The 25,049-nt window shown below is 41.7% G+C and overlaps 1 protein-coding gene across 1 annotated transcript; it reads left to right on the top strand.

The window, feature by feature from the left end:
• The first annotated feature begins 2,848 nt into the window (after positions 1–2,848).
• Positions 2,849–11,652, top strand: amotl2a (angiomotin like 2a). The gene is given in 12 exon segments (XM_079574774.1): positions 2,849–3,116; positions 3,702–4,424; positions 4,426–4,494; positions 4,496–4,594; positions 4,962–5,106; positions 5,950–6,042; positions 8,403–8,698; positions 8,867–9,051; positions 9,137–9,238; positions 9,384–9,529; positions 10,105–10,278; positions 10,475–11,652. Coding segments are annotated over 11 exon segments (2,061 nt in total). The 5' UTR covers positions 2,849–3,116; positions 3,702–3,737; the 3' UTR covers positions 10,540–11,652.
• Positions 11,653–25,049: the final 13,397 nt, after the last annotated feature.

Genomic DNA, 25,049 nt, shown 5'->3' on the forward strand with positions numbered 1-25,049 from the left:
GCTTTTTCCTTGCGTTGTTGCAACGTTGTCGGCACTTTTTTGTTGTATTGTTATATGCTTTTTTGTTGCTTTATCATCCCTTTTTTGTGTCTAATTTGCTTTTTTTTTTTAAACGTTTTTATTTTTTTATTGCGTTTTCGCCGCTATTTTGACTCTTTCTTTCCAGAAGCTTTTAGATTTGGGCAATGCCGAACTGGAGAAAATGTAAGGTGGGGTTAAATGTGTGTGTTTCGGGGTCTAAGTGGTTTGCAGATTGGCAGCTTTTATCAAATATAAAACCTTCTTCCAAAACTGCTCAACTCATCCCACTTTTCCTACACATTGAGGTGCTCACCCTATGAGTTGGAGAAAAGGAAACAACCAATCACAAATAATCCTGAGTTTCAGAAAGTGCTTCAGTATAGAGCATTTTTCTTTGTTGCCTTTTAAGAATTTGAAGGTGAACAGAACATCATTAAGGGACTCCCAATCTGCTCCAAAATTGATTCCACAAACAACATGGCAGCTGCACACTCAATTATTTACGCCGTGACTGAGGTGCAATATAACCCAGGAGTGGACCTTTACAAAGAAAATGCTGAAATCAGTGGGTTCAGTTCAGCTTAGGGTTACTTTGGAAAGTGGATGGAGTTTGCTTGTTCTAAAATGTTTCATCATGTCTTTCCTTCATATATACCAGTATGTTTAATTTAAATTCTTTTGCTGCGATAACTTGGTCATCCGTGCAGGGTCTTTTGTTTGAGCATGTGAGACTCTTGGTAAAGTCGCTGACGTGGTTTGAATCATCCGTTTGATTGGGTGATGCTCAGATGAAAAATAAGATCCAAAAGAAAAGTAAATAATTTCAGCATTTACCTGTGCTTTGTTCAAATAGCAAGACGTCTTTACCAATTAAAGAAAGCCACAAATATTTATTAAACATTTGACTCATAGATTCACATCAATTTGTCCTGTTATGATACGACCATTATCAATCAACAGATGAAATATTTTGTTGTGATTGGTTAATTGCGATGGCATGGGTGCTTTCATGGATAGAAATAGAATATATTGTGCCAATAAAACAATGACAATAATCATTAATTAAACTAGTTTTCAGCCAAGCAGAAACTAGTTTAGCTTTAACTTGTAACATGTTAGGATCCACAAATGATATTGTAGCACTCATTTAAATTCATTGTACAATATTACAGTGGGGTATCATTTATATTATGTAGTGGCCTGAATGGCTGGGCGGTCTCCTCTTCAGCTTAAAGGGAGTAGATGCAAGTTGGTATTTTTTATACTCACTACTACCACCTCAGGTCTTACGCGGAACTGCAGGTTCTATATTAAGCTTGTGCATGACGGCACTTCGGAATTAACACCTTTTTGAGCGACAGTGCAGGATTTTAGAGGCAGTTGTGGTGAATCTGTCTGAGCTCATTCTAGGACATTAGGACAGGAGTAGGCAACGTAAAGCCCGTGGGCCAAATCCGGCCCTCTAGCATAGAACCTTTGGCCCTCAAGATGATTTTAAGAATGAACTTTACAATCAGAGGTACTTTAGTTGTTGTAGAGTTCTCCTCCTGCCATAACCAAGCACATTTTCTCCAGTTTGGCTTTACCCAAACCTATAAAGCCTCTCGACTGGAGCTCACAGCCAGTAGGAGTAACGCGTCATTTGAAAGCTAAGACCGTCAAAACTGATCTACAGGTTACTTCACGTTGCCGCTGCGTCGTCTTCTTTTTTTGTTGCGTTTGTCACTTTTTTCAATGCGTGTTTGTTGCATTTTGTTGCTTTTCTTTTATGTTGCTTTTTCATCACTTTTTTGTCGTACGTTTTTGTCGATTTTTTAATGCTTTTATCAGGGGCGGATGGGACTGAAAAAGGGCCCTGGACTCTGACCAGCCTGGCCCAAATGAGAGTAAATGCGACACTTCTTGACCGAAGAGCAATAGTGTAATGCCTGATTTGAAAGCTAAGACCTGCAGAAGTGATTGAAACTTTTTGTTTTTCATAGCTTTTTTGTGTGTTTTCGTGACATTTTTCGTGACTTTTTGTGTTTTTTTGTGTGTATTTGTTGTGCATTCGTCACTGTCTTGTGTTTTTGTTTTGTTATTATGGCTATTTTGTTGGTTTTTCATTGCTTTTCTTCATTGGTTTGCTGTGTTTTCGTCTCTTTTTTGTCATGTTTTTATTGATTTTTCATTGATTTTTTTTCACTGCTTTGTTATGTTTTGTCATGGTTTTTTTTTGTCACTTTTTGTGTTTTTTTTGTTGCTTTGTCGTCACATTTTTGTTGTGTTTTTGTGGATTTTTTTTGTTGGTTTTTCCGGCACATTTTTGTTCCGTTTTCATCCTCGTCGCTATTTTGATGCTTTTCTTTTAAGCTTTTAGATTTAGGTAAAGCCCTGACCGGCCCTTCTGTGCTCTTCCAGAATGAACATATGGCCAGTCCGCCCCTGGCTTATACGCCGCATACTCCCATTAAGGACATATAATATACAAAATACATGTTCTTTAGCCTTGCATACCAACTCTGACTTTGTTCTGTGGCTTTCACTCCTCGCTGCTGTTGCCTTTTTCAATCACAATAACATTCCTGCGCAACATTTAAAAGTGTATGGCCTTAAATCGCCTTTTACGCACAGTCCGCGCAGACAAAGCGCACCACCAGCGGCTCTTTTACATGACACTAGTGGCCAGCTGTAATACTCTGCACCTCTCCATCCATTTTTTCTCCAGCTTTTTGAGTCCCTCCACCCCCCGTAGTAGCGCCTCCTCCCTCCATCCCTCCCCTCTCTCTCTCCTCTCTCTCTCTCTCTCTCTCTCTCTACGCACTCTGCTTTTGATCCCACGGGGACTTGGTGCGCTCACATTCCTCTCATTCCTGCCGCAGCGGAACAATCGCCTCTCAGTTATTTATTAGCGCTGCGAGGCTCGGAGCTGCTCAGTCTGCCCGGGACGCACGGCGCGCGCACACCGTACATTACATGGAAGCGCGGAGCAACAAGAAGCACGAGCAGCGGACGAACTTTACGTGGATTTACCTGCTTTAAAAAGGATACATTTCGTGCGAGATCTTATAGGATTTTACGTGGCTTTGCGGGGAATGTTACTATAAGACAAAGCGGTAAGTTTTTGGTTTCCTTTATAACGTTGCGCTGGTTTTTGTGGTGCTTTACTTGCTTATCTCACTTTACCGTAAACATTTATTGCAGTTACCGTTTAATAATATGACCGTGTGGCCTTTTGTTGCTTTTTTATTGACTTGCCTTTATTGGCTTGAATAAAAGTGTGTAAAGCGAGCGTTACTCACTGTGCACTGTGAACTATTAGTGTCTTATCCAGTTGTAAAGTGGTGAAGTTGTGATGTTTATAGCCGGTGCGTTACGTTTGTAGATAAAGTTATGCTTGTTGTGAGTGAGAGCTGCACATAAAACAGGATCCGGGCTGACATCACTGACAGACAGGGTATTTCCAGAAACAACTCATGTACTTCACCACTCTGCTGCACAGCGTGCCATTCGTGTTTAACGTGCAGGTACTTCAGCTGCTCCTAGATCCTTATCAGCAAACATGAGATCAATGAAATGTGTCAATGTCCAAGTCAGGATTAAATACATAAACCACAAATATTGGCCAATCTAAGTAAAGCATACATGTCCTTGTTGCAGTGACACAGTCAGTCTCTAAAGTCCTTCTTGTTTTGTTTCAGATCTGTTCGGGTTAAAGCACTTTGAACATCACTGACATGAGAACAGCAGAGGATTCCTCCGGGACGGTCCTGCACAGGCTCATCCAGGAGCAACTGCGCTACGCAAACATGAGCGATGCCCGCACTCTGTTGGCCATCCAGCAGCAGGCCCTGCGCGGGGGCAGCAGCAGCAGTGGAGGGGGCACAGGGAGCCCCCGGTCCTCTCTGGAGAGTCTGTCCCAGGAGGATAGTCCATACATTTACATGAACACCCGGCAGGAGCCGCAGGGAGAGGAGCACCAGGGCGAGGGCCTGTCCGAGAGCCCGCTGTACCACCTGCACACAGAGGAGCTGCCCACTTATGAGGAGGCTAAGCTCCTGATGTCCCAGAAAGGACTGGAGCTGTGTCCCGAGGAGCAGTGGGACATGAAGCGAGAGCACACTCGCTCCCTCAGCGAGCGCCTCCTGCAGCTCTCTCTGGAGAGGAATGCCGCCAGACAGCAGCCCATGCCCTCCTCTCACAGCTACCCTCAGCTCTACAGCACCAGGACCCCAGCCCCAAGCACAGAGCAGAGAGGGCCCCCTCCAGAATACCCATGTCTGACCAGTTTGCCCGGGGAATACCCCTGTCCCACCAGGCTACCCGGCTACATGGTCAGCCACTCTCAGGAGACACAGGGACAGTACTACAGAGAGCCTCCTCCATTCTACTCACAGCACAGGTACCATCGCAGACAGGCTCATCTCAGAGATATTTGAGGTTAAAACAGTCCTAACAGCCCCTGTGTTACAGGTATGTGTCGGCCCAGGCTCCCCAGCCCCCCTCCCCCCAGAGCGAGGCCCTGCAGCGGGAGAACGAGCGTCTGAGGCAGGAGGTGGAGCTGCTGACGGAGAAGGCATCCCGTCTACAGAAGGTGAGGTGTGGGACGGAGGTGCTTCCTGTTCCTTCATGTTTAAAACGACACATGTCACTGTGGTGGTTTGGAAATGCGCAGATGCAGCAGGTTTGTGAGAGGAGGCTCCACACACCCCTCTCTCTGCTGGACCTTCTCAGTGACGTGGGACCTCGACACATTCTTTGTCTTGTAAAACGTCTCGGCTCAGTGCCATGACACCTGGGGCTCACAAGTGTCCACTGAGGAATGTAGCATCTCTGTTTAACTGACGCATACTGAGAACAAGACGCCTGCCCGCCGGCTTTTAAAACACACTGACTTTCAGGACTTTCATTGATAAAACAAAACTCTCATGCGCTAACTCCAGTCTTCTGTTCATTCTTAGCTGGAGCTGGAGATCCAGAGAATTTCAGAGGCCTATGAGACGCTGATGAAGGGATCGGCCAAGAGGGAAAACCTGGAGAAAACCATGAGGAACAGACTAGAGGCTGAAATCAAGAGACTTCACGATTTCAACAGAGACCTGAGAGGTAAGGACACTTCAACACATCTAGAAAATGTTAGGCCTAAATGGGTAAGAAATTGGAGAAATTGAGAAAAGATGCAGCAGCGTTTGAGGAGAATGATGACACAGGGATCTCCATGAAAAATACAATGCAAGCAATTCTACCATGAACCTGACAATATGCAGATTTTGTGGTGTGGTTTAATATACCGTGATATTAAATGTATTGTAGTGCTACACATTTCTTTAAAAAACCTTTACCATTGTGGCACAGTAATACTGCCCCCCCCCATTTAACCTCTTAACCCCCGCCTGAACCTGGAAAGCTTCTTGAAAAAAGCGTCAAAATCGCAATGAAAAAGTGGCAAAAATGTGATAATAAAGCCACAAAGAAATGACAAACGTATAACAAAAAGGTGACCGAAAAAACTGTGAAAAAGTGGCAAAAATGCAACAAAAACACAAGAAAAAAAGTTACTAAGAACTATGAAACAGTGGCAATAATATGATAAAAATGTGGCAAAAATTGTGACCAAAAAATACAATAAAAAGCCACAAAAAGTGTCAAAAAATAATGAAAAAGTGACAAAAAATGGGTCGAACACAAAACAAAAACAGCCCCAATAAAAAGCAACAAAAGGGTGACAAAAAAAAGCAATGGAAAAGTGGCAAAAATCCGATGACAACATGGCAACAACGCAAGGAAAAAGAGTCATTTAGATCAGTTTTGTGGGTCTTAGCTTTCAAATGAGGCATTAGACTTGGGTAAAACTGAACTGGGGAAATGCACTGGGTTAATAAGGCGGGGGGGTAAGAGTTGTTCTCAGATCTGAAATCAACCATAACCATTATCTCATTCTCTTCACAGATCAACTGGAGTCCGCGACTAAACAGAGGGCAGCCAAGGAAGCGGAGACGTCAGACCACAAGCACCACATCTTTGTCAAACTTCTCGAGCAAAGTAAGAAACCCCACATACGTCTGTGGCCTGTTTTTTGACCGATAAATCTGGTTTTACACGTCCTAGTTTCCTATAAGTTTGTCATGAAGAAAAAAAAATAACACTGCCACAAACATCCCTCAATCTCGACACTTTGCATCTCAAACAAACAAATGTGGCCTGGATTCCTGGCATTTCTGCGAGTATTTCAGGCTGTTCCGGCATTAGTGACCTCCCTCCCCTTTTTCCCCTCTTCAGATTTGCATGATCACTGCTGACTTCTTTCACTAAAGTGGGGGAACTAATTTGTCTGGGACACCAAACTCAACATGACCCCCTCGGCCTGGCCCCTGTCCTTGTTTGGGCCGCTCTCTCTGACTAATGGGTTAATCTGTGTGGGCGCACCAGGGACGTCTCCGAGCCTTTAGTCTTCTTCACAGTAAAATCAGATCATCTGAAGCGTGGAGGAATTTTAGCCCTGAGGTGCGCGGAGACTCATTTGGACAACAAGTCGACTTGTAATGAACTAATTTGCTGTTATTCGGTTTCGTAAGTTGAAGAAGAAGTACTGTGGGAATGACATACCAGTAGTAGTAGTAAGAGTAGTTTACCATGTATTTTCCTGATTTGATATTTGTTTCTCACTGCTCATTACTTTTATCGATCACTACAGTGGCTTTAAACTTTTCACATCAAGAACCACAATATTAAGCTTCCTGTTCTTGAGTCCAGGGTTAGAGTTACGCTAAAATCTGGCTAAACTTGGCTAAAACTAGGCTAAAATGGACCCAAACGTGGACTTAATCAAGCCCAAACCTGAACTAAACTTGCCAAAACCCAATCTTAAATGAAAACTTAATCTCTTAACCCCCGCCTGAACTGAGCACGTTTTGTCCAGTTTGGTTTTATACAAATCTAAAAAAAAAAAAAGCATCAAAATAGCAACAAAAACGAAACAGAAACACGGCAAAAAGCAACAAAAAAGCAATGAAAAAGCAGCAAAAATTGATTAAAACATGACAAAAAAGCCACAAAGATGTGACAAAAACGTTATGATCACTTTTGTAGGTCTTAGCTTTCAAATGAGGCCTTACACTGTTGCCCTCCAGTCCAGAAGCTTTTTGATTTGGGTAAAAATATACTGGAAAAAAACAACTGGAAAATAAATATACTGGAGGAGAAACATACTGTAAAATAACAACTGGAGAAAAAACATACTGTAAAAGAAACATACTTGAAAGGAAATGTACTGTAAAAGAAACATACTGTAAAATAACAACTGGAGAAGAAACATACAGTAAAAAAAATATACTGTAAAAGAAACATGCTGTAAAAAAACAACTGGAGAAGAAACATACTGTAAAAGAAATATACTGTAAAAGAAACATACTTGAAAGGAAATATACTGTAGAAGAAACATACTGTAAAATAACAACTGGAGAAGAAACATACTGTGAAAGAAACATACTGTAAAAGAAAGACCGGCAACGTAATAGTTTGAAATTTAAAATTGTTGAAAGTGAAAAATGAAATGTCATCTTCGAAAAGCATGAGTAAAATATAATATACTTAAATTAAATTAATAAATGATGCTATGAATTCATACAATTGTCTGCCTGTGAAGTATCCTGCCTCCTCTGACCCTGTTCGAGGTTAGCACAACTATAGGCGCTATACGTTCCTCCCTCTGTCTCTGCTCAGCCCCGGCAGCTCCCGTTCAAATAGCCGGATGTAATCTTTATATAATTTCTTAAAAGCAGACCTGAGGTGAATCGCATTTTGAGCTTCGGCTTGTTTACTCGAGGCATTCCTGGGCCGTTTGCTGCACAACGCTGCGCCTGTGTGCGTAAGTGGATAAGAGGAAGTCTGCATTCCCCGCACAGGCATGCACTAATGTTGTGTAATCAGCCTCATTTCGAACTGGAACAATCGCGGTTCATATGGGTTTAATACTTGGTGGTTTAAGGCAACAATTCATCAAGGAAAGAACAGGGAGAACCTTTTGTATCATTGGCAAGTGCCTTTGAGCGTTTGGCCCGACTGTTCACCTGCATATCATAGTATGTTTTATTATTCGGCGCCTTTTTGGACACTCAAGGCCGCATTACGTCAAGGAACATTGAAAATTACACATAAATATGAAGTTTAAAGTGTATTTTTGTTCCAAGTCCAGAGCAACTAAGTAACCAACCTTCCAAAACAGTCTTGCGCAATGATGACTGTGCTTTGAGTGATAAATTCCCCTGTCAATTTACCAAATATCTTTCCCCACCTCCTTCCATACAACACTCCTGTCTAATAAAGCCTGTGTGGGGAAAATGGTGGGACAAACATAACACTTTCGACATGACAATAACCGTTTTACTTTCCTTACGTTCCAGACGAGGAGCAGCAGCGCGAGAGGGAGCGTTTGGAGAAGCAGGTCTTGGCTCTGCGGGTGTCGGCGGAGGAGACCCACAGGCGGCGGGACGTCCTGGAGCAGGCCCTGTCCGCGGCCCAGACCCGAGGCCGTCGCCTGGAGGAGGAGCTGCACCGGAAGAGGGCCTACGTGCACAAGGTGGAGGGTCTGCAGAGCGCGCTGGCCCAGCTGCAGGCGGCCTGCGAGAAACGGGAGACGCTGGAGCTGAGGCTGCGCACGAGGCTGGAGCAGGAGCTGAAGAGCCTGAGGGCGCAGCAGGTGAGAGGAGAGACGGTGACGCTGGGAGATTTGGAGGGGATGGATTCAGTTGTGACAGTTAGTGGCAATACTAGACTTAGAGTAGACCGGAGTAGCAGGATTTGTAGTTATAGTTGTAGTAAAGGTACTTCGTTCAACTCATTAAGCAACTTTCTCCTCTTGTTTTAGAAGCAGACAGGCGCCTCCACGTCTGCAGAGGCCAGCTCGTCCACGTTGGAGCAGCAGCTGAGGGAGAAGGAGGAACGTATTTTGGCGCTAGAGGCCGATATCACCAAATGGGAACAGAAGTATCTGGAGGAAAGCACGATGAGGAAGTTCGCGATGGACGCCGCCGCCACTGCTGCTGCACAGAGGTACAAGAGAGCGAGACACTCACTTATTCTGCAAAATGTTGACCCCGTTGTTGTACTTAAATGCTTCTTTTTCATGTATTTTCAGGGATACTACGATCATCAAGCACTCGCCCGGGGCCTCCCCCAACAGTAGTTTCAATGAGAACTTGCCATTGGCCAATCACAGGCACCAGGAGATGGAGAACAGGTATGCGGAGATTCTGATCAAAAACAGTCTCAACATAGGGAAGTGTTTTATATAATGGTACTTGAGGAAAAAGCAAAAGCAAAAATAATACTCTTCGTGATTCTGATTTCATTGGTGATTAATGGTCATGTGTTGTTTTGTTCAGGATCCGGGCGCTCCACGCTCAGCTCCTGGAGAAAGACGCCGTGATCAAAGTCCTGCATCACAGATCCAAACTGGAGCAACAGGGGCTTCGACCGGCCCGATCCGTCCCGTCCATCAGCACAGTCTCCACCTCCACAGAGATTAAAGGTCAGTAGCAGAAGTAGTTGTAGAAGAAAGCTCAATGGGTTCAATCCTTGGGCTCTTTCAATGTGGAGTTCTCTATGCGTAGGTTTCATCTTAAACTAAAAAACAATGTGGTTTCCTCTGGGGCCAGGACTCCCCTGACATAGAGATTCTGAATATAAATCCTGGTAAAAGTGGAAAAACTATGTACAGTGATTGTAACATGCAGCAACTAGTGCTTACATTGCTTCCAGAATGTGCTACAAGCAGTGCATGGAGTCTAAAGGTCTCTGGGTCTAATGGTCGATATTTCATGCTCTAGTGGGGAATTTGGGATATTTTTACTATAACATATGTATCAAGCGACAACTGGCAGACGACTCGGAGACGCCAGTCCGAAATGTACACATCTAAAAAAAATCAGGAACTAGGAGACAAGCCCCAAACACAAATAGACGTTTTGAATCGGAATGCATATCATCTCTCGCTCAAGAATAGCCCCCGCCAGAATAACCATGGGAAGAAATCGCGTGGGCAGATGTTGGGAGTAAATTTGGGAGCCGCATAATTGAACCTATGGTCTTTGTCTTGTTTTGCAGTAAAGAAGAGCCTATCGGATGACCAGACAGGTGCTTCTGCTGCTGCTGCCGGGGCGCTGCTGCTGACACCCAAGACCGCGGTCCTCAGGCGGGACAGGGGCACCCAAAGCGAGGCGTCTCACGTGGAGACAGAAGCCGACATGCCCGTGGAATCTGAAGCAGCAGACGCTTTTGGTGGGTGGCATGTTCGACCTTTGGCACCTAAATACAAGCTACTGACAAGCCGTGTTAATACAGGGCCTGTAAATCAGCTCGGGCTTTCTCCGAGCTGCGCCTAACTTTACATTTCAGGGTATCTTAAAAAGAACTGTGCAACACTTCTTTTCACAACACACAGCACTCATACTCCTCTCTTCTTTTGTTTTCACAGACGAACATTCAGAAGAGCTCAGAGCCAAGACCGCAGCTGCAGAAGTGGTTGAAATTCTTATCTAAAACACCCAGTTCTTTCTCCATCCTGCAAAAAACCTGGACTGATTTTTTCTCACGTCGGACAACGGCATCTGCCAACAATGACTGACTCATTCACGCGAGGGGAGCGGGACTTCCCTCCATGTTTTGATGCACACGTATTGCAAACGAAAGTCCTTAAAGGTACCGGGACTCTACTCAGCATTTCTGGACTGCTGATGTACAGTTTACCTATGTTATTTTATATGTATTTATTTGTAAATGCTGCTCGTATGTGACGCGACGTCTGAGTATGTGCATAGAGCGAGGTTTCTATGTCCTGTAGTGGTATCTCATAAGTTTAGCATCCCCCCCCCCCCTCCCCTATTTATCTTAAATTAACAGTTGTTCATCCTATTTAAAATATACTTTGAATACCGCCCCTGCTTAAAGTTCTCCGGGACTTTCTCTCTTGAAAAATAGCCCGGCGCGGATTGACAGCATTGCACAGGGGTCTAATTTTCCACATCCTAATCTTCTCACATTCCTAAATGAGGGAATGCTCCCGTTAAAGAAAAAAGTCTATGAAAAGTCTGACCTCTGCTCCCTTGTTAAAGCGAGCGGCATTCCAGGCGTGGATTCCTGTCTTGGGAAGTCGCACCAGCAGCACTGTAAATTGTCAACTAAAACTGGGGGCCGCATTTGTGCAGGTCTATTTCCACTGAATTCGACGGCTTCTGTGGACTTAACAGGGAATAGATCGCGTTGACGTGACATCACTGCATTTGAAAAAAAAGCCTTTAGTTAAGATTCAAAGTTTTTCGACATTTTCGGCGATGTTTACCATGCAAAGATATACATAAAACACAAAGAAGTAGGATTCCTATAACTGTCGCCATCCAACTATACTGTACCAATGGGAAAAGAGTTTTATGGTGTCTTCCCTCATCCACTTTTGTTACATTTTTTCAACTTTTTCAACTTTTAACTTCATAAAATTGCCATTCGACTACTGTAAAACTGAGATCCATACTTACCGCTGGCATTATCTCACCAAACAAGAGGAGACTCACCCCCCAAAAATGGCAGTAAACCTGTCATATGTGTAAGGATTGAACAACTCGGAGCCGTGCATTATACAGTTTTAATGCACTGTATAATGCACGGCTCCGAGTTGTTTAATCCGTTATACCATGGTCACCAAACTGAAAGTCCAGGGCAGGAGTTATAGATACAGACGGCATCTCGTCATAGAAGGGGGCGTGGCCTCGCCAAGGGGGGAAATAGAATCTTTTGGGAAACACAATTTTTCACTCTTTTTAGCCATTTTCTGGTGGAATATTAACTTATTTATCACATACAAATAAAGTCAAGTCTAAATCGGGTCCATATGGACATTTTCTCACCGCAGATTGTACAGTAGAAGCAAAAAAACGGCAGTCATGGCAAGTGCTAGCTAGCCGTTAGCATTAGCACGGTGCTAACATGTAGCATTATGTTAGCATTCTCCGTTATTTATGTATTTATGATCTGCTGAACCACTTTGCTCCTCTCCATGTCTTTGAATCTTTATTTAGTTGAAAACTTTATCTATAATTCAGAATTTGTTAAAGTAGTTTTTGAATCATTAGAGAAAGTTTAGATTTCTCTCTAAATAGTTTTCCCCCTTAACTGTTTTCAAACATGACCAGATATGGGCGTTTCCAGAGATGCCGTCTGTATCTATAGAACATGATGTTGCCGGACTAACTGTGCGTTAAAACTGTATAACGCACAGTTAGTCCATAGTATAAATTTTAACAAAAAAGTGGAGACCAGCTAAGAATTCTGTGCGTGACTTTGCCTTAAAACCGTCAAAATGCAGATGTTTAGACCTTGTTTGTGGTAAATATCCAAGCATAAAGTTTAGTGTCTCTTTCGTCAGTGCAAAGGATCTAAAATTGAAATAAAAGGACCAACACAATACATTTTCTGCTAGAGATTTATTTCAAAAGCAGTGATGAGGTATGCGGATGACGTCCCAGCCTGGCAACAGAAGCTGACTGAGTGTTTAGTTGAGTGCATCACCCTCTATAGGCCCTCCACCTGAAACTATCGTACACAATTCTGGGATTTGAATCTGCAAAAGCTCAATGGGGAAAAAACGCTGCTCCTCGTACTACACTTTTGTCCACTTTTGGAGATATTTGTTTTTCTCTAATCTGGAACCTACCTTTTATACTTCTAAACTTGTATTACTTAGCTGGTTTTGTGTTGTCCGTGTGCGTTGCCGGCCAATGCACCGTGACGGGGAATGTGTTTACGTGAATGGCCATTTGAAGTGATACAGATGTTAATATATTGTTTTGTTTTTTTCATTTATTTGCTATTATATTATTATTATTATGTTATTCTATTGCGTATGTGTGTTCGTTTGTATGGTGCCAAAGATGTACCCTCTGTGTTTTAACTTATAACTTTTGGACGAATGCGAGCGGTTTCGGCACAAGCTGGTGGAGCCGCTCTGAAGTTGCTGTGAATTTTTGTAAAGGAAACGTTTGTGTGTATGCCTTAACATTTCATAATAATAGAATAAATTTAATATATGTCTTGTAAATGGGATTGCTGTCGTTTGTTTTGATGTCCGTGCCCTTTATTTCAGCCAGTGGGATTTGTTTTGTCAATATACATACAAGGTGAAGAACATACACAGTAGGCAAGTGAGATGGGAGACTCAACATTTTCTTCGTTTACAATATGTTTCATAGATCAGGCTTTTACTATAAGGGCAGACAATGCTCACACATTCTGGAAAATTAAATAAAAGGGGGCCCAAACTTTGTGGCCCAGCTCTACGCCCAATTCTATTACAAAGGTATACATTTAATTAGGAACCTATTTAACAAAATGTGGTGAATCAAAAATGAAATACTGATCTAGACTCTGTGGCCAATCCATGTGTGAAAATGATGTCTCATGCTCCCTGAACCACTCTGTCACAATGAGCCTGATGAATCCTGGCATTGTCGATCTGGAATATGCCCGTGCCATCATGGAAGAACAAATCCATTGATGGATTATCCTTTATTCAGGATATTCAGGTCGTCAGTTGATCTCACTCTTTGTTAGTGTTGCTGAACTTAGACCTGACCAACTGCAGTGACTCCAGATCATGACAGTGAGTTAAATCCAGGTGGCGACTTTTTTTGGGGGGGGGGGGCAAAAGGCAGTGTGTGCGTCTTACAAATATAATGTTATGTAGTTTTGATTTTTAGCATAAAGCAACCTCACACACTGCACAGCACTTCCGCTCCTTAACGATCAAAAAAGAAAATTTACAAGCTAGCAATCATGACTTCCCTTTAAGTACAACAGAACTGAACACACACAATGCGTATCCATTCATTTGAATGACTAAAGTCGTTGTATTCAAAACCACAGGACAACAACGTGCCAAGCCTTGCCCAGTAATTTAGGGACAAGTCCAGGCCAGGAGCGGGGCCCATACATGGACGGTTGGGAACACAGGAGTCGGCTGCTGGACTATTATTGAACCAAGTTCAAGCTCACACCATGCACACCACATGGGGCCGTGTATAGCCTCCTCTTGTGTGAAAGTGGGTTGGATATCACCGTTTAAACAGCGGCACATGACGGATGTTATACTCATTTAAAGATAGATGTTTTCAATATAGTCACAATAAACATGTCATGTCTGCAGTACCCATAATTCATTGTGGCTTGGCTATTCTTGTGCGAGGTTTTAAAGGCTGTTCCCAAGGCGATGATGACATGCACATGACTGGACTGAAGATTCTGCCTGCTGTGTCTTTTCAAATGTTATATATGTCCGTGGGAATCATACCAGAACAAAACATATATAATGTCAGACTGGATTACTTAAAAGGGATATTTCAGGATTTTTGACATAGGGCCTTATTTAGTTATCCAGAGTGTTGTTGATTTCTGGAGCTAATTTTTGTAATTCATGCAGTTCTTATATTTGAAAAGTTTCATGGTGCTAGGCTAGTGCATTTCTATGCTATCAGCTAGCCTGCATTAACATTAACAGTATTACGCACTCCACAGTGCACCTGAGGCAAATCACTTATAACACCAGACTAACGATATAAACGTTTGTGTTGACAGAATAGTTTTTGGAATATAACTGACCTTGCATCACATGAACGATCGCATTTTGTTTAATACTGATCACCAATTCCTGTGCGGAGTTATACATTTTTAAAGAATAACCAGAATGCTCATTCCAGCCACTAGGGGGCAGCTTAAATGTATAAAAAGGAGACATTTTCACATATGCCCAACACTGATATAATAAGAGATCAGGATATGAACAACACATTATAGCCACGTGGTAAATGGACAGTCTGCCCCAGGGCGGCTGTGGCTTCAATAACAGCCTACCACCACCGAGTGAGGAGTCAATGAATAATTGCTACTATGTAGTACTCTGAGAAACTTGTGACACAGGCTTGTAAAGTGCAAAACAAGTGTAAGCCGTTGTTATTGATTAGGTTACACAGTCAAGTTGGGGCTTTAACCAGCTCATTTTTATTATTCATTAATTGGAAAAATGTTCTCAATAGTATTTTCCTCTTTACATTATTTGTGGCCCGTGACCCGCCATGGGAGCTGAATTTCCTTGATCTTAATCCCATTGAGAATCTTTGGGATGTGCTGGAGAAGGCTTTGCGCAGTGGTCACACTCTCCCATCTAAAATGACTGCAACACTGGATCTTTTGATACTGCAGAAGCTTTTTGAAACAATGCCACAGTTGTAATCATATAAAGGCGGTCCAAATAAATATTAGAGTACTTCTTTAATTAGAATACTTCTTTAATATTGTAGCCTTTATGAGTTCCTTGATTGCCCAGTGAACTCTTGGTAATGAAGGTTGTTATGAAATAACAAAAATCTGTGCCGTGGTTCCGCACACTGAACTCTATTGAGGGAAACAGAGCTTCACTCACTTGATTCAGGACATCGATAAATTATGACCACATTTTGCAATATCAAATTAATTCAGGTATTCGAGGCTCTCGCGGTGTTTGTTTTCATTGGAGGCATCTCTGGCTTCTTAACAGCTTACCCCCTGAGCAAACACTGACATTTGGCTTTTTTAATGTAAATATTTTGTCCCGCTTGTTGCCCCGTTAGCGGGACTGGCATTCCCTAAATACCTCACATTTTCGCCTGGCCGCCCCTCGCTTCTTCTTGGAGTTTCTCTGCACTTTTCTTAACTCTGAACGGCGGCCATGATAAATACACATTCCATCTTCTTCTTCTGGGAAAACCGTTGCACAATCCTAGCATTATTTCTGTCCCTTGTGTCCTCAGGGCTGATCATATTTCAGGCGTTTCATGTTTGGTATGTTATGAGCTTGTATAGGTGAAAGGTTAGGATTGTGTAAAGGGACTAGATTGTTGAATTGACTGAATAACATTAACATGAGTAACCCCCGTTTTTTTTGTATATATTGGTAACACACTTTTGATCTTAGGCTTTGCTCCATGTACTTTAACTAAATTGTTCTACTCAGAGTAGTTTATCCACACCATGCATTCAACTCCACACTCCACACTTCAGTTTCCCCCATTTCCTTAACACATGCACAAACAATGCGTGTTTCAGAATAGAAGATAAACTTATCGCATTCAGCTCTCACTCAATGGGATGAACAAAGCAAATCCTTGTGCTTCTTAATCTTGACATGATGTTATTTGCACTAAAGGATGGGCCCGATGTAGAAAACTTTGCCATCAACACTAAACCCATTTGTCTTTGTCACATTATATTTTTTTATCATTCTAACCACAAGGAAAAGAAAGTATCACGAGGTCTGCGATATGGCCAAGATCACACTGAACACACGCCAAGACCCAGACTCAGGGACTTAATGACTAAAGTCATGAGTCAGTCTTGCCCTCAAGTCGTAGTCCACATCTACAACACAACCATAAAACATTGAAACATTAGTAACAACTCAAACATTCCTATGAGCAACTCCAGGGCTACATTTATAAAAGGACATGTCTGTACAGCAGAGTAAAGCGCTGTCGTTTATTAAACTGTGTTCCATGAAGATCTGCATGTGGCTTGTACTGTTGGACTTATTCAGAGAAAATACATTTGAAAGTGTTATGTGATTGTATATTCAGCAAACTGCCAGATTAGTTTAGCTTAATCTTTAGTTAAAGCAGTACTAAGTAACTTGTTTACCTTAATAAATCCTTTTCGTATAGTCACTCTGAGGGTAATACAAGTGTTAATGGGATGATTGGGGGGTCTTTTATCTCCCCCTGGTGTCTCTGGCCTGAAAACCACACTTGCAACTTGACTGCCACCGGACTGGAGCCACCAATACACACACACGGAATCACGAAGAAGAAGCTAACAGGCTAACGGGCAAAGCTAACTGCGGGCTAGCGCCACTTACACAGTATTTACAGCCAAGTTTGAGTGAAGAAAATATTTCCATTGTGTAATTGGATGTACAATATCCCTCTCTCCCTTTGTCTTTTCTGTCAGCGTAGTATTTACGCTCACTGACAATGATGAAGTTAAAAAAATCGCAACTTGCTACGACACCTGCAGTTACGCTTATGGCCTCCAGGGGCAAGAGTGAGTCACATTTGCACTGAGCCACACTTGTATAGCATCAGCATGAGAAAGACAGAACAGATGAATGAAACATGGTTCACATTTTTGAAAATGAGTTAAATTGGTCCTGTATGAGGTTAAATGGTATGTGCTGTTGGGATTAAAGTGATGTCTGGAAGTCTACATGTCTTGCAAATGTTATAAAATGTGCAAAATCAACGACCTGGTCTTGCATTTTGATGAAAAGTAATATATATTTATTATTCGGATCTCAGCATCTAATCAGAGTCTAGTATCCTCCCACGTTGACCAATGAGACGAGCTTTTCCTGTGAACCAGCCTGTCAGGTCCAATCAGGAGGGAGGGGGAGGAGCTTGATCACTAACTTTTGAAAATCCTGTTCCTGCTCTCCTCATTTTGCAAACTAAGAAGGACTTTCTGATTAAAATGTGATTGTTACACTTTTAAATTTCACTCTATCTCTCCTCACTTGGAAAACGTACAGACTATCACTTTAAGTATGACTTCTACTGGCATTCTTAAGATTAGTGTAATATGTTTTTCTTAACTGTTTCTCACGGAGTACCTTTAATAGTGTGCCATTACCTGTAATTTTGTCTGATTCAGCACTTGCATGTCAAACATCTGGTCCTCATCCAGGCCGCGCTGAGCGAGAGTCAAAGTGGTGAAATCACAGCCGTGATAACTTTCTGACAAACGCCGTAACTCCTGCTCTGATCCAGATGTGTTTGGTATGCGCAACATTCACGAGGCGTTCAGGACCCGTGGGGATCCTCGGCAAACAGAAAGAGTGGAGCCAAAACTTACTCTCAAGCTTAAAACTCTACTTCAAAATGATATTACTCGAGTAAACAGTGGTGTGACGCGGCTCTAACCCCTTCCTTCAGGAGCGGGACATAAACCAGTGCATGAACAGATGTTTGGATAAGAGGAAAGACGTCCTCAGCTTAAACAGCCCAGTCCAGCTGACAACTGAAAACCTTTTCTACTCAAGTCAAAGTGAAAAGCATCTGTATGATTGCTCGAGTTGCTCTGATATTCCTTACTTATCGAAGGTCCGGAGTTCCTCTGGGTGCTCCGGTTTCCCCTACCACTAAAAACATGTACAATAGGCCTGAATGAATGTGAGTTGGTGGTTGGTGGTGGTCGGAGGGGCCGATGGCAGAGGTTCCCTCGCTACCTTCAGTCTGCCCCAGGGCAGCTGTGGCTACAATTGCAGCTTACGGTGAATTGATAATGAAGACAGTGCAGCGCTTTGAGAAACTTGGTAATACAGGCTTGTAAAGCGCAATGCAAGTTTAAGCCATTATTACTGTTATTATTAGTTATCATTACTACTTAAAGGTGCATTATGCAACTTTTTATGCGAAAATAAAAGTTGATATTTGTGTGTATTTGACCTTGTAGTGGCCCAGCGGCTGTTTGAGTGGTCCGCATGGCGCCTTTACTGGTCTCTACGTCGCTCCAGGATCAATTGTTTTGTAGGTTTTCTGGTGAGAGGCTCCGTCAGCAAGGAGAACCTACAAAACAATTTCTACTGGAGCGTTGTAGAGACCACTATGATGGAAAGTAAAGGCGCCATGCGGACCACTCATACAAGCGCTGGGTCACTACAAGGTCAGATACACACAAATATCAACTTTTTTTGTATATTGCACCTTTAAATTCACTCAGACAAATGTAAAATAAAGTGAAAAATAGACAAAATCACATACATCCATGAATCAAACCCAGGGCCTTCTTGCAGTAAGGTGAGAATGCTTAACCACTATGCCACCACACTAGATTGTCCTCCTATTTCAGCAGTGTCTAAATAGAGGTTATATCATACTCTGAAATACACATTAAGAGCATACGTGAAGATGTGGGAAACCCGTGGGCTGATTTTCTGAACAATGCCTCTCTGAATCAGTCCAGACATATTGAATTTAAACATTGTTCTATAAAACCTTTTGTATTCCACATCTGTAGCTCTTTATAACAATGATGGAGCGACGGTATATCAACCCGCCCGCTTTGGCCTCTGCTTTTGTTGACACGTTGGTTTGTGGGTGTGTTGCCACCGGGCCAATCGTAATTCAGACAGAAGTGCGGCCACAAGAGAAAGGCCCATTTAAATTCAATGCTAAATCTAGGTTTGGCTTGAACTGTGTCACTGCATAGGCTCGGTATCTATTCATGTTATACCTTTAATCTTCTGTGTAAACTCCACAGCGAAGATAAACAATGTACGGAAAACAAATTAGCTTTTTTTTTTTTTTTTTTCCTTTGTGGAATTTTGCCTGGGATGGAGCCTGGGAGAAATTCTTGGAAAAATAACAAGCACTGCGCAGTGTTTTGCCTTAATTTCCATGGAGATTCCAAAACTTCCTGCCTACAGCGCTCCAGGAATGTGCCCCCACCTCATTTTTCTCTTTATTTTTTTTCCACTCTAATCAGGGCAATGCTCTGCAAATTTTAGACCTAAATGATGAAATGAAGGCCCTCGATGTGAAACTAACGCAAGGCAGATGTTTGGACTGCGGGTCCATAAAGCTTCACTGCCTGAACAAAAAAGAAAAGTCGCCACACAAATATAAAGGTCACGCATTCAATATTTCGTTGGACCACCTAGCTTTGATTGCAACACAAATACCCTGTGGCATTGTTTCAAGCATAAGCTTCTGCAGTGTCAAAAGATCCAGTGTTGCATCATTTTTCACCAAGATCTTGTATTGATGATGAGAGAGTGTGATCAGTGCGCAAAGCCTTCTCCAGCACATCCCGAAGCTTCTTAATGGGGTTCAGATCTGGACCCTGTGTGATATTTTTGACGACTAAAATTGGACTAAAACTAAATTAAAAGTTTTTCATGAGACTAAAACTATGACTAATATGTCCAGATATTTTAGTCGACTAAAATAAGACTAAATAAAAATGAAAAGGAGAGACTAAAATCATCCAAACTTCTATTGACCGTCTGAAAGAGCCTCAGATCATGTAAATTCACTACCAAAGGAGCAGCTCTGAGCTTTGTTCATGTGGGAGCAGCTCCATGAAGCCGAGGGCCCTGATTATAATTGATTATAATAAATATTATGAATAGAAAGTCGACTAAAATTGAATTACATTTTTGTCAAAAGACTAAGACTTAAACTAAATTAAAATATGTTGTCAAAATGAATACTGGTGTGAAAATGATATATCATGCTCCCGCTCTTTCACAATGTGAGAAAGATTAATCCAGACATTGTCATCTTGGAATATGCCTGTGCCATCAGGGAAGAAGAAATCCAGATACAGAAAAATAAAATGTCCCAAAGCAATTGTATCATGACAGATCGAGGAACTCCGATGTAACTTTAAATGTCCCTTATTTGAGAGGGATGCCAAACCGGATAATTTGTTTTCTGCACATTATTTAGCTTTAGCTGAATAAGCTGGTCTGGCTTCGTCCTGGGCTGCCCCCTGGACTCGGTGGAGGAGGTGACGGACATGAGGGTATAAGCCAAGCTCAGCTCCATCATGGAGAGCACCTCCAACCCACTGCACGGGACTGTAGAGGAGCTGAGCAGCTCTTTCAGTTGCAGACTGAGACACCCTCAGTGCAAGAAGGAGCAGGTCCTTCATCCCCACTGCTGTCAGACTGTACAACAAGACTGTAAAGCAACATGTGCAATAACCCCTTTGCAAAGTACGTGCAACAATCTCTACATCAGCGCCACTTTATTCCCTGTACCAGCATCACTTATTGACAACCTGCACTAGGACTGTAAACTTTGCACCTGGATATTCTACCTTTATAATCTGTTCCTAATTTTTATCCTATTTTTATTTAATCTTACTTCCTTATTGCTTCCTAATTCCGCCCCTTAAGATTTTTGCTTATATTTATTGTACATAAGACACCTCTTTTTCAACTGTTTGCACATTTCCTGCACACTCCGAATGCAACAAGTGAATTTCTCCGTTGTGAGATCAATAAAGGATTATCTTATCTTATCTTATCTTATCTTATCTTATCTTATCTTATCTTATCTTATCTTATCTTATCTTATCTTATCTTATCTTATCTTATCTTATCTTATCTTATCTTATCTTATCTTATCTTATCTTATCACCCATGTGTGTTCATTAACATGCACTGTCCTGACCAAGTAAAACAATAAATAAATGAACTGTGGCTACATATGCAACTTAACACTGCTGAGTATGAAGTTAAAGTCAAATTTCCCTTGTGAGGCACTTGTGGTGTTCTGTGTCATGTGAAAAGTTCTATACTATTTTATACTAGCAGAGAGTAATTAATGAAGTTTACTCCAGTAACCTTTTAAACAAATTGTACTTTAGCTGTACAAATGGTCAAAGATCTCTTTTGTCCACCTAAATCTGACACTCAAAGAGCTTTAAAGTAAGAAACCACTCACATATTTTCACACGAGTGGACACAAGGTGATGAACCGCCGCATTGGCGTATGCTGCATACCTGTGTATTTCTGTGTTGTTTGTTGTTGCATGCTTTCTGTTAATCCCCGAGATAACATGGGCACACAAAAAATGTGCCTTGAATACTTGACCTACTTGGGAACTAAAAACCAGGGGCTATACCTACGTCTATAACAAATGGTGTGGTCAAATACCAAGCATAGTACAAATAGCTATGGTTATATGACTATGGGAAACTATCTTTTAACTAAAGGCAGCTCATAATGCCATTGCTCAGTAAAACCTGTTGATTTTATATGATATTTCAAATGTGGGAGCAACATACTGTATACTAAATAAGCATTTCAGTTCAGATCTGCAATTTGCAAAACATAATCAACAAACTATAACCAATAACAAAAGCTTTTTTGTTTGTTTAGAACATTAGATGATGAATGAAAGGTTTGGCATTTTGGAGGAGAAGAAAAGCTACATCATTTGTTAAAGTGTTCAGTGGGTGTGTTTACTTTTCAATCCCACTCAACCCTGGTAAATGATTTACTGCAGCCATATATTTATTTATTTGACCTTCATTTAAGCAGGTAAACACTCATTGAGATTTAGAACCTCTTTTGCAAGAGTTCGCGGCCAAAGAGGCAGCAACAATAAACAGTTCACATATTAAGAGAAGACAAATACAAAACACATCTGCAACCACCACGTTTTTGTTCCAATTCCATCAACTTCCATTAAAAAGAGTTTGGAGAAAACAAACTCTTGGAAACTCAGCTCATTTTGTGGCTATACACTATAAACACTCATAGATAAATAATTATAGAAAATAAATTCCTAATATGAAAATAGTTCTAAGAATTTGTTGGCTTCCCCAGTGATGTTTGCACAACACTTTTGTCTGTGTTCCAGTCATACACTACAGACTAGTGTGTTATATTCTGGGGATTTAATGTGGTAGATTTAGCCCAAAAACATTTGTGAAACTATTGGCAGAAGAGACCAGAGCTCCAGGTAAGGTGAAACGTGACACAGACTCCAAACTATGGCCCTGTGGCTATTCTCCCGCAGTGTGTGGTGTGAGAGAAAGTCAGAATTACAGCCAAAAGCAATCGATACTGGGATTATTCCTCCCTGCTGCAGCCAAGCGTTGCTCCAAGGGCATTTTTCAGAGGTTTCGGGGTAATTTTGGCAGGGCTAAAAGTGAATTGTTGAAAAGGCACCACAGTGCAAACGGTGACGAAATGCCAAAATGAGTGGAACAAATGGGATTTGCGAGTCTGACGTCAGTAACCACACCACAATTCATTCTGTTCCAGCTAAAAGGAAAATGCATTAACGTTGGAATAATTGCAGTAAATGAAAAGGTCTATATATTGATATACTGTGAAATTTAACCTCTTCTTTGCCAACTTTTCCCATTATTAATATGGTCCTAGAGACAGTTGTGAGTAGCTATATTTCTAACAAACAAACTAAAGTAATTTAATGATAATTTAATGGCAGTTGCAAGTATGTCAGGTATAGGCTACTCGTCTAACAGTTAAATGCTGTGTGATTACCTTTTTTTCCTGATAAAATGTGCCTGATGAAATAAAGAGTTGACTTGTCAAATGGCTTAACTGTCGGCAGTTTCAGTGAATCAACACATTCCCACTATACTTAGTCAGTGTGGGAAGACATGAATGAGTTATTGTCTATGTATTAACAGACACTTACTTTACAAACACAATTACGCTTGAGTCAGCGCTAAAATCACACAACCAGGTGTGAGCTATACCTGTCAAAGTCTAGTCCGAAATGTCTCTATACACGGTGATAAAGTATGAGTATTCAATAATGAGACAAGACCGTCCGCCATCTTTAACCTGGTCTTTTGCTTTTACGATCCGCCGTGTCATTATTTTAACTAGACCACAATAGTATCCAAAGAATGATCGGCCGCAGGGTTTCACGGTTTCCCAGGGACATACCAACAGGTGGATGTGAGTCAGGCAGTGCTGCTGGGGAATTTGGGGCTGTGTCAAAGCTTGTACTTTTTATGTAACCCGTCAGAAACCAGGTGGCATGTGTTATGGATTATTATTGAATTATCACAAACCACAGTTGTTGTTGAAATTGGCGTTCTAGCTTTTCCGCTCATGTCAGATACTGTGTGTACTCATGAATTTATAGTGAAGGAATGGCCTGAGAACACTGCAAAAAGTCATTTACTAGATTAATTTAGATGTCTCAATTTGAGCATAATAATCCAAATTTTAGTTGTTTTGACTAGTTAACATTTAGTTGGGCATTTGACCTAGATTATTTCACATGTTCTGAGAGATTTCTGACTCGTTTCAATACATTTCACCGTTATTTCAAGTACGTTTCTCTGCCAATGGGGTAAGAAAAATGGTCTCGTCCCATTGGCAGTTTTACTTTCTTATTTCAAGCGAGATTTACCATAGAACTAGTCTGAAATGTCCTCAAACTAGCAAAATAATCTTGGTCAGATCAGGAAAAAGGTCTAAATGAGTGAAAACCCGTCAAAACAAGATATTTTTCCTCAGTTCAAGTAATTTAAGCCAATGCTTGATATTTACTTTTTGTAGTGAATGAGGAGTTTGTCCTGGGATGTCTCTGTGTGTCTCTTTGATTGTGCTTGGATAAATTTGTTTCTAACGTGCATTTCCACAAGTTTATATTCATTTAGCTTGAACAAAACTTTAGTCAACTGGTTCGCCACTGGTGGGTCGCGGCACCAGAAAGAGGGAACCATTCTCATTGGGTCACAAGCCTTTCATTTCTTTCAATATTTATCTACTGAAATAGCAAGTTTATCTAAATAGCTGGTATTTTCATACATCTCTAATTCATTCTAGGGCAAAAATGGGTCCCCACAACAGTTGAGAATCGCTGGTTTAGTCCACACTCCACAGGTTTGCTTACACATAGCTAAAAGGCCTAACGTGACGGAAGCATTTTGAGTGTTGAATTGAACACCCAGATAACACTATTTTCTATTTGCAATAACATTTCGTGAATAGTGGGTCATACATCATTTGGAATTTGTCTTTTAGCAATTGCACAAAATATTGATGGAAGGAACAGTGGGCCACACAGGGATGTGAGCTCTACAGATCCAGATGAACTCGACAGTGCAGTGCAGTGAAGAGGATGTGCAGGCGAAGGAAAGGGCCTGAGATATGTTCTTACCTGAGCTTAGACGAGTTGATACGTACCTGTCTGGTCTTTGTGCGTGCCGTGGAAGAGCTTGGTCGCTTCCAACTTCACCTCTGTTTGGAGCTATAGAAATATGCTGGGAGAGGCCAAATGCTAACAACATCTTTGACAAAGACAGGTACGCATCAACTCGTCTAAGCTCAGGTAAGAACATATTTCAGTACGAAAAAAACGGTGGCCTGTTCCTTTAACCCCCACCTGAACCGACCACATGTTCTCCAGTTTGGCATCACAGAAAAATGCCAAACGGGACAACAACAAAAAACTATGAGAAATGTGACAAAAACGAA

The sequence above is a fragment of the Gobius niger genome (genome assembly GCF_951799975.1).
Source record: "Gobius niger genome assembly, chromosome: 17".
Classification (NCBI taxonomy): Eukaryota; Metazoa; Chordata; class Actinopteri; order Gobiiformes; family Gobiidae; genus Gobius; species Gobius niger.